The sequence below is a fragment of the Sceloporus occidentalis genome, unplaced genomic scaffold (assembly GCF_023333645.1).
Source record: "Sceloporus occidentalis isolate IW3139 unplaced genomic scaffold, rSceOcc1.0.p SCAF_7, whole genome shotgun sequence".
Classification (NCBI taxonomy): domain Eukaryota; kingdom Metazoa; phylum Chordata; class Lepidosauria; order Squamata; family Phrynosomatidae; genus Sceloporus; species Sceloporus occidentalis.
In genome coordinates, this window is record NW_028316987.1 from 25,696,204 (window position 1) to 25,710,041 (window position 13,838).

A 13,838-nucleotide genomic window follows, 5' to 3' on the forward strand; every position below is an offset into this window, starting at 1 on the left:
CCTGGGCAAGTCACACTCTCTCAGCCTCAGAGGATGGCAGTGGCTAACCCCCTCTGAAGTCACTTACCAAGAAAACCCCATGATAGGTTTGCCTCATGGTTACCATATGTCAGCTATGACTTGAAGGCACAACAACAACAAGGACTAGAAAAATAAATTATTCACTAGTCAGAGACAGCACTCATTGTTCAACTATGACTTCTCCTCCCTGCCTTTCTTGTGTACTTATTGTCTGCCCACAAAATTTAATCAGTTGAAGATTGTCATTTGCAGCATAGTGTAGTGGTTTGAGCATTTGACTATGACTCTGGAGCCCAAGGTTCAAATCCCTACCCAGCCATGGAAACTCAGAGAAAGGCAAAGGCAACCTCTCTGAACAAATATTGCCAAGAAAACCCCATGATAGGGTGGAGGTACAGTCATCACAAGCTGAAAACAACTTGAAGACACACAACAACAACAACTGTCACAGGTTTGGGCCAAACCAGATGCTGCTTCATTGAAAAATCTTTCTTTTAATTTGATTTACGTTGGGCCCATTCAGATTGCCTTTTAACCCGGAGGAGAAATCAATTCTTCCACGTGAAGTTCATATTGGGCCCGATTCGGTCACAATCCATTTTGAGGCATGCACAAGCAAATGTCCCTTAGTATTCAGATTCGGGGTAAAATTTGTCTTTTCTGAAAAAACACGGGTTCTGCGAAATATGAACTTGCCCCTGATCATGATCGGGGCAAATTCAGGGAGGGATTAAGGTCAGAGGGCGGGTAGAGGGCAAGGCATTCCCTCCCCTCATCGGAGAAGGAGGAGGAGGAGGAGGAGGAGGAGGAGGAAAGAACCTGGATGCCAAAAGGGGAATCTGACAGGAGGCAAAGGGTGAGAGGAGGCTAAAAGGGGAAATCAGGGTGACTGACGGGGGCTGCAAAGGGCTGTCAGAGGGAGGGTGGGGGGACTGGAGAAAGTGACGGAGGAAGAGGATGAAGGAGCTGCGGGAAGAAGGGAGCCATGGAGGGCATTCTATAACGGAGCAGGAGGAAGAGGATGAAGGAGCCAGGGCAGCTCAGAGGGAGGGGAGGGTCGCAAGGAAAGAGGAGGAGGAGGATTGTCAAGGGAAATTGGGCTGCGAGGCCAAGCCGGAGGAGGGATGTGGGAAAATCAGGCTGCAAAATTTTTTGACAATCTATGCGCATGATTTTTTGGGTGACATGTCTGTGTGCTTGCTTGTGCTACTTTCATTTCCTCTTGCTCTTGGATTATTATTATTATTATTATTATTATTATTATTATTTGTGTTATATGCGGATACTACAGTCAGAATGCCTGCGCTGCATTTCCCTTTTATTCCCAATTGATTCCATGGGTCTACTTTAGTTGGAACTGAAAGGTCACTCTCTCTCAGCCTCAGTGGAAGGCAATGGCAAACCTCCTCTGAAGAGAATGTAAGCAGGAGGAAAAGGGTCAGTTCAGTTCAGGTCAAAGGCAGGGCATGAACAGAGCTCGCATCAGGCACCTCCCCCCCCCCTTTTTTTATTTTTAAAATTATTTTGACAAACTATGCGCATGTTTTTTGCTTGAGGCAGATATATAGATGGATAGAACATGGCTAGCTGCTTGTTTCCTTTCCCTTTCATTTGCTCGCTTCCAGCAAAGGGGAAATGTTGCAAAGGGAAAGACTTTTTTTCCTTTGCGAATGAATGCTACAATCCGAATGTTACAACATTGCTCTTGTCAATTTGGCAAATTGGCTAATTGATACATGCTTTTGCTACTGTCTCTAAGGAATTCAGGGATAGCCCTGAATTGCTTTTGAAAGCAAAAAAGAATGTAGGATAATCACATCCTTTTCTGGCATTTCCGAGGTGAGGAATTTATTATTATTACTATTATTATTATTATTATTATTATTATTATTATTATTACATGTGTAAGAGGCATTCTGGGGTGGCAAGGAGCTGGGGATACAGGATGCATTAGCTTGCATTTTGGGGTTGAAAATGGGGCCAAGGGCAGATCATAACCTGCGCTGACCCAAATGCCCACAACACACACACACACACACACACACACACAAGTAGTTTTTAAATCTGAGAAAATGTGTGCTTTTTGGTGCATTTTGTGCCTGGCTCTTTAAAAAAAGAGGAGGGGGGAAAGTATACTTCCGATGCCCCAATGAGTACTGCAAACATCACCTATGACAATCGCTTGATTGACAGCAGGCGCCTTCATGTTAAACCCAGATTTCCCCAAGAGGGCATTCAGGTTAAAATGCCCCTGATTTGTAGTGAGCACTTGCTTACAGAGAGATTCGGGAGCCCCCCCCCCCCCCCCCGAATCTGCCCAGTTCCTTCCAGAGCAAAACCGCCAGTGGGAATGGGGCCAAAGTGAAGTAATATCTATATATAGGAATGTTTTAAATTCTAGCAGATTCCAGTAAGACAAGTACAAACCAGAGTGCAGGATGAGGTTGTATAGGCATTCAAAGCCAAAAAAGTACCTCAGAAATACAGCTGTATCTGTGATTTGACTTTGCTGTGACAATAAAAGGTGAGGACAGGGGCTACAAGTATTATTCCTTGAAGTCACTGCAGGAAAATTTGGCATACAAATATGATGGATTTCTTGTGGATATTTTCTGGTAGAGGTACCTAGTTTCCCAATGCTAATTAGGGGAAACAACAGCCATTAGCACTTTTGGCACCAGTCAGTTATAAATTCATTTACAATTCCATTACAGCAAATTCCTTCTTCATGCAAAATTTAGTACATAGATCACTTGCAGATTCCTTTTGTTTGATAAGAAAGATGAAAAGAAAATGATGCTCTGAATCTCTTTCAGACTGAGATCTATTATCACTTATTAAATTCAAATTTATTGCTGAATTTCCAGCCCCCCCCCCTCCACAAATAGCTGTTAGCACACTATAACATAAAGCATAAATTTGAATTCACTGAATCAAAGACATTATTAAAGGGGAAAAATGACTTAATGGTCTGTCCAGCCTCATAAATCTTATTGTTCATATAAAACAAGATGACAAAATTTATGTTCACTAAACCATAGTATTAATGCAGTCACAGTGGCTGGTAGTCAAAACAATTCTTTAGTAATCTGATATTTAAAAATTATGAGGGCCTATATAAGGAGATGTCTAGAAGGTAATATTTACACAGAAATGTTTTGCATAGAATAGAACTTCTGAAAGCCAGCTGCCTGAATACACTTGCAATTGTATTTTGCCATGATGTTTCATGGATGCCAAGCACAATCTTTTGCTCAAAAGGTTTCTTTCTGTATAATGTAGTGATCTACACTGTCCACATCAGCATGTTTTCTGCATCTATACTGTTTCATCCCGAACTAAGTAATATCTAGAATTTAAAGATATAGCCATGTTAGTCTGTAGAATCAGTATGTAGAGAGATCTTATAGCACCTTTGAGACGCAGGACCTTATCACACCCATTTCCCCCCTGTTATGGGCACGATAAGGGGCTGCTCGGGGCCACGCAAGTCTGAGAAAAAACCCATTTTACCACACCTTAAAGTGTCCTCAAAATGCCCCCATTCCATTGCCCAGCACCAAGGACTGTGGTGCGTCCTTTGCTTCAGTCAGAAGACTTGGCGCCAGGTGACGGAATGGGGCCATTTTGAGGACACTTTGAAGTAAAATAACGGGAGGTGGGAATGGGTGTGATAAGGTTCTAAGAAGCACTCACTTTTGCCCCCAATCTGGGCACAGGCAAGGGATGCGCATGGCTAAGGGAAAACACATTTTATTGCATGCCATAGTGTCCCCAAGGCGGCCCCATGCCATCGCCTGGCACCAAGCCATCCCCAATCAGGGTTCAGCCACGTGATTTTGCTCTGCCGGAAAGCTTTCGTCTTTCAAAATTCATGCACCTGAGCCATGACTGGGGATGGCTTGGCACTGGGCGATGGCATGGTGCCACCTTGGGGACAGTACAGCATGCAATAAAAGGTGTTTTCCCTCGGCCATGTGCATCTCCTGTCCGTGCCCAGATCGGGGGCTAAAGTGAGTGCGATCAGCTCCTAAATGAAAGAAAGAAGTTGATAGTATAAGCTTTCGTAGACTTCAGTCTACTTCCACAGATTATGCTACCAACTTCTTTCTTTCAGTTAGTTCAAAGGTGCTACAAGATCTCTCTACATACTAAGTAATCTCTAAGCTGTTTACAACATGTAAGCTAATTGTCCCCAACCAGCTGGGCACTTATTTTAGCAACCTATGGAAGGATGCAAGGCTGAGTCAACCTGGAGCCCTGGGATTGAACTCACAACCCCATGGCTGCAATACTAGCTGCAGTACTGGCCTTTAACCGCTGCACCGTCAAGGCACTCCTATTGATGCAGCCTAGAGTCATATTGGCTTTTTTAGCAGCTGCATCACATGTTGACTCATATTCATCTTATGGCCCCAAATCCCTTCACATGTACTGCTGTCAAGCCAGGTGTCCCCCAACTGGGCCTTTCATTTTTTCTGCTTATAGTACCTTACATTTATTCCTGTTGAAATTTATTTTGTTACTTTTGGCCCAAATGTCTAATCTGTTAAGGTCATTTTCCCTTTTCTGAATGTTAATATGTGTCATTCACATATTTTAGATTGTCATATGCTGATTTTCTTCTGGAATACTTTAATGCGCACCATTAGCCATCATAAGTTGGCAGTGTGGTACCTACTGCCTCTGACTTTTTTGAACCCTGCTTGCACCTCTGGGATTTCTCTCTCCATATATTGATTGGAGTCTATTTTGGAGAATTTTGAGCATAATTTTGCTTGTGTGGGAAATTAATGCCATAGTCCTATAGTTGTTGCAGTCTTTTTCATCTCATCTTTTGTGGATGGGAATGTATACTGAACATTTCCAGTCTGTTGGCCATTATTTTGTTTTCCATACTTGTTGGCATATTTTAGTTAACATTGGGGTTGATGCTGTCTGTGTGGATTGTATCAGTTCAGTTGGAATATCATCTGTTCCTAGTAATTTATTCTTCCCAGTTTTTCTTATTTCAGCTTCCATCTTGCTTTCTATAATTTAAAATTCCTCTTCATATGCTTCTTCATTCCATGTGTCATTCATTTTTTTCATTTTTTTCATAAAGCTTTTCTGTGTAATGCAACCAACATTTTCTTATTTCTTCTTGGTCTTGTAGTATGCTACTCTTCTTATCATAGAGTATCCCAGCCTTTGGTTTGAACTTCCCTTTGAGTTCTCTTATCTTGTGGAAGAAATCTCTCATTCTTCCTTATTTGTTATTGTCTTCTATTTCTCAGCATTGATTATTATAGTAGTGCTTTTCATCCTTGCACACTAATCATTGAATAGTTGCATTCATGGTTCTGATTTTGTTCCTATCTCCCTTTTGTTTTGATTCTCTTCTTTTCATAGTGATGTTCAAAATATGTGACCGGCCATATGGAAACATTAAGATCACTATGTTCTATCAGACCTTTATGTGCAAGTCTTAAATGGGAGTCTGACACTTGAGTAGTCGTGTGCCAAGCTGTGTCTGGCAAAGTAATAACAGAATGCACTGAAGCAACACACACAAACAGATAAACAAGGTCTCTGAAGGAATCCAGGCTTCTCTGTTCCAGAGATTCACCTTCTGGCAATGCTGATCCTGCCTAAGGGAAAGAAGGCTAGGATGGATAGGTAAATCCCAGGGAACTAGGGCTGGGTACCTAGAAAATTATGTAGGGGGTTCACTAAGCAGTCTTACCTGGACAAGGAGATAGGGAGGAAGCCATCAATTAATCCTCTATAAGTAAGATCAAACCAAAAGGAAAGCATGTGAAATAGCAACAGCAAAGGCTTTTCATACATGTTTACTTCTTACATGGTAGGAAATTGCATGAGCAGATTCATGTATGAGGAGTGCACATATATTCACTGTAATGGACACAATTGCTCATGCTACGTGGCAATACACTTTCAGAATAATGGGAGCAAAATTCATTTTCTTATATGGTCATTATACTCAGGTAAGACATTCCTTATTCATGAAGCAGGCCAGAAGGAAATGGAATAATATGGATTTATAACATTTTACTTTTCTTTCAGGGATTTTTGGATAGAACTATAAATTAAATTCTGGACCATGACCTGGTTTTGAGAAAGTTGGTAGAATGGGAAAATAGAAATAATGTCAGCCTTCTCTTGTGCATAATGTACCATGCAATGCAGTATGGGCTCCATATCTATTGTGCTATGTATTCAAGTCCAGTGGTGGTGATGTTAACTGCTGTTATGCCTCATGCCAACTTTGACTTAAAGCAGTCTATGAATCAGAGACCCCCAGGTCACTCTATCATTAACAGTTCTGCTCAAGTCTTGCAGACTGTCAACTATGGCTTCCTTGATTATATCTCTCCATCTGCAATGCAGTCTTCCTCTTTTCCTACTTCTTTCCTCTTGCCAAGCATTATTGACTTTTCTAGTGAGTCATGTCTTCTCACAATATGGCCAAAGCATGACAGTCTCGATTTAACTATCCTAACTTCCAGGGTGAGCGCAGACCTGATTTACTCTAGGACTCATTTATTTTTTTAAGCCAGTTTACCACAGAACTCTTCTCCAGCATCACATTTGAAATGAGTTGATTCTCTTCTTTTCACTTTTCTTCACTCTCCAACTTTCACAACCATACAAGGAAACTGGAAATTCAATGGCATGAACAATCTTGACCTTAGTATGCAGTTATACATCTTTACACTTTATGCTCTTCTCTATTTCCTTCATAGCTGCCCTTCCAAGTCTTAGGCGGGATACAAACCGCCATATAGTACGTATAGGATACGTACTAGGGTTAGGAAGGGGCGGTGCTTCCGCACCCCCCTAACCCTAGTACGTATCCTATACGTACAAGATGGCGGCGCCCCTTCTACATGGGCGCCGCCATCTTTACGTACTGGACGCATAGCGTCCAGACGTGTCGCGGCGCCTATGACGTCGTGAGTCTGCGCCAGGCGCCTCGCGATGTCATAGAGGCGCCGCAAGAAGAAGCTCCAAAATGGAGCTTCTTTTTTGCTCCGCGCGGGAGCCGCGCGGTTTGGCTGCTGCAGCTCCCGCGCGGAGCAAACGGCGGCGGCGGGGAAGCGCCGCAAACTGGCGGTTTGTATCCCGCCTTAGTTATCTTCTGTTTTCTTGTCTGCAGTTTCCATTTTCATAAATGTCAGCACCAAGGTACGGAAAATCTTGAACTATTCCCTGTGTCTTCATTGTGAGTGGTATGCCTCCCCCGGCGGGGGGCGGGGGGCGGGGTGGCAGTGGACAGATCCAGTGGTGTCTCTAGAAGGTGCAGATGTGTGGACCACACCAGGTGACACCTTAAGAGGGCATGACACCAAGGCTGTGGCATTCACCTGTGTCTCATTAAAATTCTGAAGAGATGGTGTGAGTGGGGAGGAGAAAGGAGAGAACCCAGTTTTTTAAATTAACATTTCAATTTTTTTAAAAAAAATATTATTTAATTTTTATTTAATTTTTATTTTTTTTAAAAAATACACCACATTTTACCAAATTTTCACTTCAAGCACATGAAACTATGTCTATGTAAATACATTTAAGCTGTGCATATAATATTGTAATTTAAAAGTATAATTTTACTTGAGCTAGTTGTTTATGTCACAACTATTACCAATGCATTCAGTGTTATATGGGAATTATGATTTATGTGTAACATTACTACAAAAAACATTACTAAGGATTTTGTATGGTGTGGTAAAGGAGGTCAGTGAAGGGGTGGCACCAAGAGTTAACACACCAGGTGACACCAACTGTAGTGATGCCACTGCTTTTTCCAGATTTTTGCTATTTCTCCTAGTAGTGTGATGTCACCTGCGTATTATAAATTGTTGATGTTCCTTTCTCCAGTTTTCACACCTCCTTCCCCAGAGTCTAATCCAGCTTTGAGTACAATACATTTAGCCAACAAGTTAAAAAGGGTGATAAAATTGCAGGCTTGCTTGATTACCTTGCCAATTAGAAACAATTCTGCTTCTCCATATTCTGTGTAAACCGTTGCCTATTGTCCTGAGTACAGGTAACACATTAGGGAAATCAAATGTTGTGGGTATTTCTTCTAAGAACAATCCATAGATTTTCCTGATCCATACAATCAAAGGCTTTGCTAAAGTCTATAAAGCGCCAGCTGATTTTCTCCTGAAATTTTGTGGTGTGCTGCCTTATCCAACCTGTTTTTGGAATATGATTCCTCGTGCCTCTAACTACTGAACCCAACTTGGACAAATTGCATTTCTCACTCTATATGCTAAAAGTCTTTGTTATGGAATTTTGAGCATTACTTTGCTTGCAGAAGGGATTAATGCAATGGTACAATGGTTACGGCAATCCCTATTGTCACCTTTCTTGGGGACTGAAATATATACGGAGTATGTTTACAATGTGGGCCATTCTTTTTTTATATTTGTTGATAGATTGTAGTAAGAATTTGCATGGATTCTGTCTCTGTTGCTTGAAACAATCTCTTGGTATGTTATCTGTTTCTAGTGATTTATTTCTCCCAAGTGCTTTGAGTGCAGCTTCCACATTACTTTCTAATATTGTATGTTCATCTTAGAATCATAGAATCATAGAATCGTAGAGTTGGAAGAGACCACTAGGGCCATCCAGTCCAAACCCCTGCCATGCAGGAAATCCAAATCAAAGCATCTCTGACAGATGGCCATCCAGCCTCTGTTTAAAGTCCTCCAAGGAAGGAGACTCTATCACCCTCCTAATGTTGAGCTGGAATCTCTTTTCCTGTAGCTTGCATCCATTGTTCCGGGTTCTGTTCTCTGGAGCAGAAGAAAACAAGCTTGCTCCCTCCTCAATATGACATCCCTTCAAATATTTAAACAGGGCTATCATATCACCTCTTAACCTTCTTTTCTCCAGGCTAAACATCCCCAGCTCCCTAAGTCGTTTCTCATAGGGCATGGTTTCCAGACCCTTCACAATTTTTGTCGCCCTCCTTTGGACACGCTCCAGTTTCTCAATGTCCTTTTTGAATTGTGGCGCCCAGAACTGGACACAATATTCCAGGTGGGGCCTGACCAAAGCAGAATACAGTGGCACTATTACTTCTCTTAATCTAGACACTATACTTTTATTGATGCAGCCTAAAATTGCATTGGCCTTGTTAGCTGCCGCATCACACTGTTGACTCATGTTCAACTTGTGGTCTACTTGGACTCCTAGATCCCTTTCACACGTAGTTTCATTCAGCCAGGTGTCCCCAATCCTATATTTGTGCATTTTATTTTTCCGCCCTAAGTGCAATACCTTACATTTCTCTGTGTTGAATTTCATTTTGTTAGCTTTGGCCCAGCTTTCTAGTCTATTCAGATCATTTTGAATGTTGATCCTGTCCTCTGGAGTATTAGCTATTCCTCCTAATTTGGTGTCATCTGCAAATTTGATAAGTATGCTCCCAATTCTGTCATCCAGGTCATTGATAAAGATGTTGAATAACACTGGGCCCAGGACAATGGAACAAGCTTGTTTTCTGCTTCTCCAGAGACAAGAACACAGAACAATGGATGCAAGCTACAGGAAAAGAGATTCTAGCTCAGCATTAGGAGGAACTTCCTGACAGTAAGAGCTGTTTGACAGTGGAACACACTCCCTCAGAGAATAGTTGAATCTCCTTCTTTGGAGATCTTTCAGCAGAGGCTGGATGGACATCTGTCGAAGATGCTTTGATTGTGGGTTTCTGCATGGCAGGGGGTTGGACTGGATGGCCATTGTGGTTTCTTCCAACTCTATGATTCTACGATTCTACGATGCTATGGTTCTCTTCTGTCCTTAACTACTTGAAGAGTTTCATCTTTCATCCAGTGAGGCTCCCCCCTTCCCTTTTGGCTGCATATAGTATATTTTGGCATTCTTCCCTGACAATGTCCCTGGCTTCAGTCCAGCATTTGTCTGGCACTTCATCAATTGGGCTTTATAATGCAAATCATAGAATTGGAAGAGACCACAAGGGCCACCCAGTCCAACCCCCTGGCATGCAGGAATATATAATCAAAGCACTCCCAACAGATGGCCATTCAGCTTCTGCTTAAAAATCTCCAAGGAAGGAGACTCCACCACTCTCCAAGGGAGCATGTTCCACTGTTGAACAGCTCTAACCGTCAGGAAGTACTTCCTAATGTTGAGGTGGAATCTTTTTACTTGTATTTTGAACCTATTGCTCTGGGTCCTGTTCTCTGGAAGTGCAGCAGACAAATTTTCTCCATCCTCAAATATTTGACACCCCTTCAGATATTTAAACAGATTGGGTCAGTTTATCAGAAAAAAGACTATTAGATTTAGAAGCTTATAATTTATTCAAGGGATGGCACACGTATCTATGTTACAAAGATGCTAAAGGGAAAAAAGAATTTAAGGATCATTATATCAGAAAGCCCCTTTATAGAGTGTGGAACATGTATAAAAGATATTTTTATAACAAATTACCTAGATGGTTTTCATCTCAGGAAGCTTTACATAGCAAGGAGAATTTAACTAAAGGGATATGGCTGAAATACAAGGACATTTTAGTCAATATGAAAGAAGAAATATGGCTAAAATTAATACAAGAATTACAGAAAGAGGGGAAAAACATCTCATGGTTTATATATATACAAATAACAGAAGACTTTAAAAAAGATATGACTCAATATGGAATAGAGAAAGAAGCAAAAACATTGGACAAGATAATGAAGTTTATCACACAGGCCCTGAAACAGGCCCGTTGTGTTCCAAAATGGGGGCATGTATGGGTGCGCATGGAACGAGATGGTGCATCTTACTGCACAAGGGAACGTCGCTGCAGCTGGGTGTTCCAACTGCATCCTACATCCGTTCAAGAGGGTGCGATTTCTGAGAACTGATCCAAAGCGTTCTCAGATATTGTGCCCTCTACAACGGATGTTGGATGCGATTGGAATGCCCAGCGGTAGCGGCAGCATTCCCTTGTGCAGTAAGATGCGTTCCTAGCCCCATCCTGCTCCATGCGTGCCCATGCACGCCCCCATTTTGGAACGCAACATTCCAAATGTCAGGGGGTGTAAAAGGGATGATATCAAAATTATATAAAGTACTGCTAGACATAGAACTGAAAGAAGAAGTTATAAAAACTAATATGATAAATTGGATCAAGATTTTAAAATAAAGATACCACTTGCATATTGGGAAAAATCCTGGACCCTTACACATAAATTTTCAAAATGTATTAATTTAAAAGAAAATTATCTTAAAATATTTTACAGATAATTTACTCCTGCCAAACTAGCAAAAATTACAAGATCAAAAGAGAACAAATGCTGGAAATGTAAAAAAAAGAAAAGAAAGATAGGCATAATGTTCCACATATGGTGGAAATGCAAAATGCAAAAAAATTTTGGAGAAAAATTGCTAGAGTAATAGAAAATAAACTGGATTTCAAGTTACCATTTATCCCAGAATTATGATTACTTAATATAACAGAATACATAAGTTCAAATTTGAATGAGGAAAAAACTAACTATTTGATAACTGCGGCACGAATAGTGTACGCACATCACCGGAAATGTAAGGAAGGTCCTACATTGGAGAAATGGTTTATTAAGGTTCAAGAACTTGCAACGATGGACACACTGTCAATGATGGATACATTCAACAACACAAGAAAAATTGGGAGAAATAGCTGAACTCTGGGGGTAAATCCTGAAATCCTGAAGATAAGACTGTTTTGTTTTGATAGTTAAAAAGTCCTGGTACCATTGTTATATGTTGATGTTTAGATTTTTGTATTCTTGTATCAATTTAGAATATAAATAAACAAAAAAAAGCTATTTAATCAGGGCTATCATATCACCTCTTAACCTTTTCTTCTCTAGGCAAAACATATCCAGTTCTCTAAGTCACTGCTCTTCGGACATGGTTTCCAGACCTTTCACCATTTTGGTCATCCTCCTCTAGACACGCTTCAGCTTCACAACATCCTTTTTGAACTGTGGTGTCCAGACCTGACTTCAATATTCCAGGCGAGGCCTGACCAAAGCAAAATAGAGTGGTATTATTACTTCTCTCAATCTAGACACAATAGTTCTATTGATGCAGCCTAAAATTGCACTGGCTTTTTTAGCTGCTGCATCAAACTGCTGACTGATGTTCAACTTGTGGTCTAGTAGAATTCCTACATCCCTTTCTCATGTACTATTGTTAAGCCAGGTGTCCCCCATCCCATATCTGTGCATTTAATTTTTTCTGCCTGAGTTCAGTAGCTTACATTTCTCTCTGTTGACATTAATTGGCACAATTTCTATTAAAGTCATTTTGAAATTTTATCCTATCCTCTGGAGTTATCTGAAAATTTCTTAAGTATGCCCTCTAGTCTAACATGCAAGTCATTGATAAAGATGTTGAATAACACGGGGTCCAGGACAGAACCCTGTGGCACCCCACCAGTCACTTCCCTCCAGAAGGAAGAGGAGCCATTGGTGAACACTCTTTGGATTCGGCTGATCAACCAATTACAAATCCACCTAACAGTAGCATTGTCTAGCCCACATTTCATTAACATGTCTGCAAGAATATCCTGAGGGACTTTGTCAAAGGCCTTACTGAAATCAAAATAAGCTACATCCACAGTATTCCATACCAAGCTGGTAAATTTATCGGTAGGTCAGTAGGCTTGACAAGTAATGTCAGACTCACTGTCACATCATGGATTTTTGCCCCAGGGAGACTCCACACCTCCCAAGACATCTTCTTAGCCTCACAAACCGCGGCTTCTGTACCCCACAGCAAGGAGTCTCCCGTGACAGTACACAGCTCCTCAGAGGCTTAGCAGCACTTATTCCCTGTGCTGATACTAGCAAGGCCCTCTGCACTTTCCCTGATGACTGCTCCTGCTGCTTTCCCTCATCATCCTTGATAAGGGAAAAAGCATTAAATTGTTTCTTTAGTTGCATTCTCACAGAACCATCCCTGGTTTTCCTACTTCTATGTGTCACATTCCTCCAGTTGTCTAACTCCGGGAACTGACCTCTTTCCCAGAAACTTGTGTGTTCCCCATTCAGGACAGTCTATTCCACTCTGTCCTGGAAAATCTGTTGCTCCCTAATATGCTGAAGTGTACATACCCAGACCTCCACTTCTTGAAACTTCTCTTCCAACAGGGCTACCAACTTGCACTTGGTGCAGGTGAAGTTACCGACATCCATTGGCAAGAACACAAACATATCACAGCTGTTGCAAGTGACTGCAGCAGCTGCCTCACTGTCCACATTCAGTAGTGTTCAGTAGGCACTGGAACAGGACTCCAGGCTTCCCCCTCAAACTCTCCCAACTAAACACCTACATAACACATGCGTTTTCCAAGCCTGTTCGCCAAGTTCTGTCACCAAGCTCTAGAGCCTGAGAGTGCAGCTATATAGGAAATCTTCTGGCTGCTAGTTTCTCTCCCAGGCAAGTCTCTGACTCACAGTGTTGCCAACAAGCCTCGAAGAATTACCTGGATTGGTTCCCCGGAATTCCCCCAAATTACCTGGAAGGGGGTGGGACTTCCAGGATGGGATGCCGCAAAGCATTATGGGAAGGCCTAAAGGGGGGCAGGACTTCCAGGATGGGGAAAGTAGTTCTTTCATCCAGACTTCCTGATCATTTTCTGTTGGCAGCAGGTAGAGAGAATGGCCACTGTTTGGGCGAGAAGGTTGAATTCCAAGGAAATTCCCCCAGAATTTTGCAAACACAGAAATTAAATGGAAAGTGATTAAATTTCTGGGGAATTCCCCGGAAATTGGTGACACTGCTGACTCACTTCTTGTAAGCAAAAGCCACACCTC

General features: G+C 41.7%; 1 protein-coding gene and 1 long non-coding RNA gene across 4 annotated transcripts in view; one reads left to right on the plus strand and one right to left on the minus strand.

Annotated features, from left to right (window-relative positions):
- LOC149309431 (uncharacterized) overlaps positions 1 to 13,838 on the minus strand; it is a 102,384-nt gene that overhangs the window by 23,433 nt on the left and 65,113 nt on the right. The gene's annotated exons all lie outside the window — the stretch shown is intronic.
- Positions 1 to 13,838, plus strand: part of LOC149309432 (uncharacterized) — a 44,347-nt gene that overhangs the window by 7,403 nt on the left and 23,106 nt on the right. Inside the window, exon 3 of one of the 2 annotated variants that reach the window (XR_016281903.1) lies at positions 11,889 to 12,300. Coding sequence is in view for 1 of the 2 variants with exons in the window: in XM_089532443.1 (XP_089388569.1) it covers positions 11,889 to 12,064 (176 nt within the window). In the remaining variant the exon portion in view is untranslated. Of the gene's footprint in view, positions 1 to 11,888; positions 12,301 to 13,838 lie in introns of those variants that run through there. The other variant, XM_089532443.1, reaches the window with a different exon arrangement.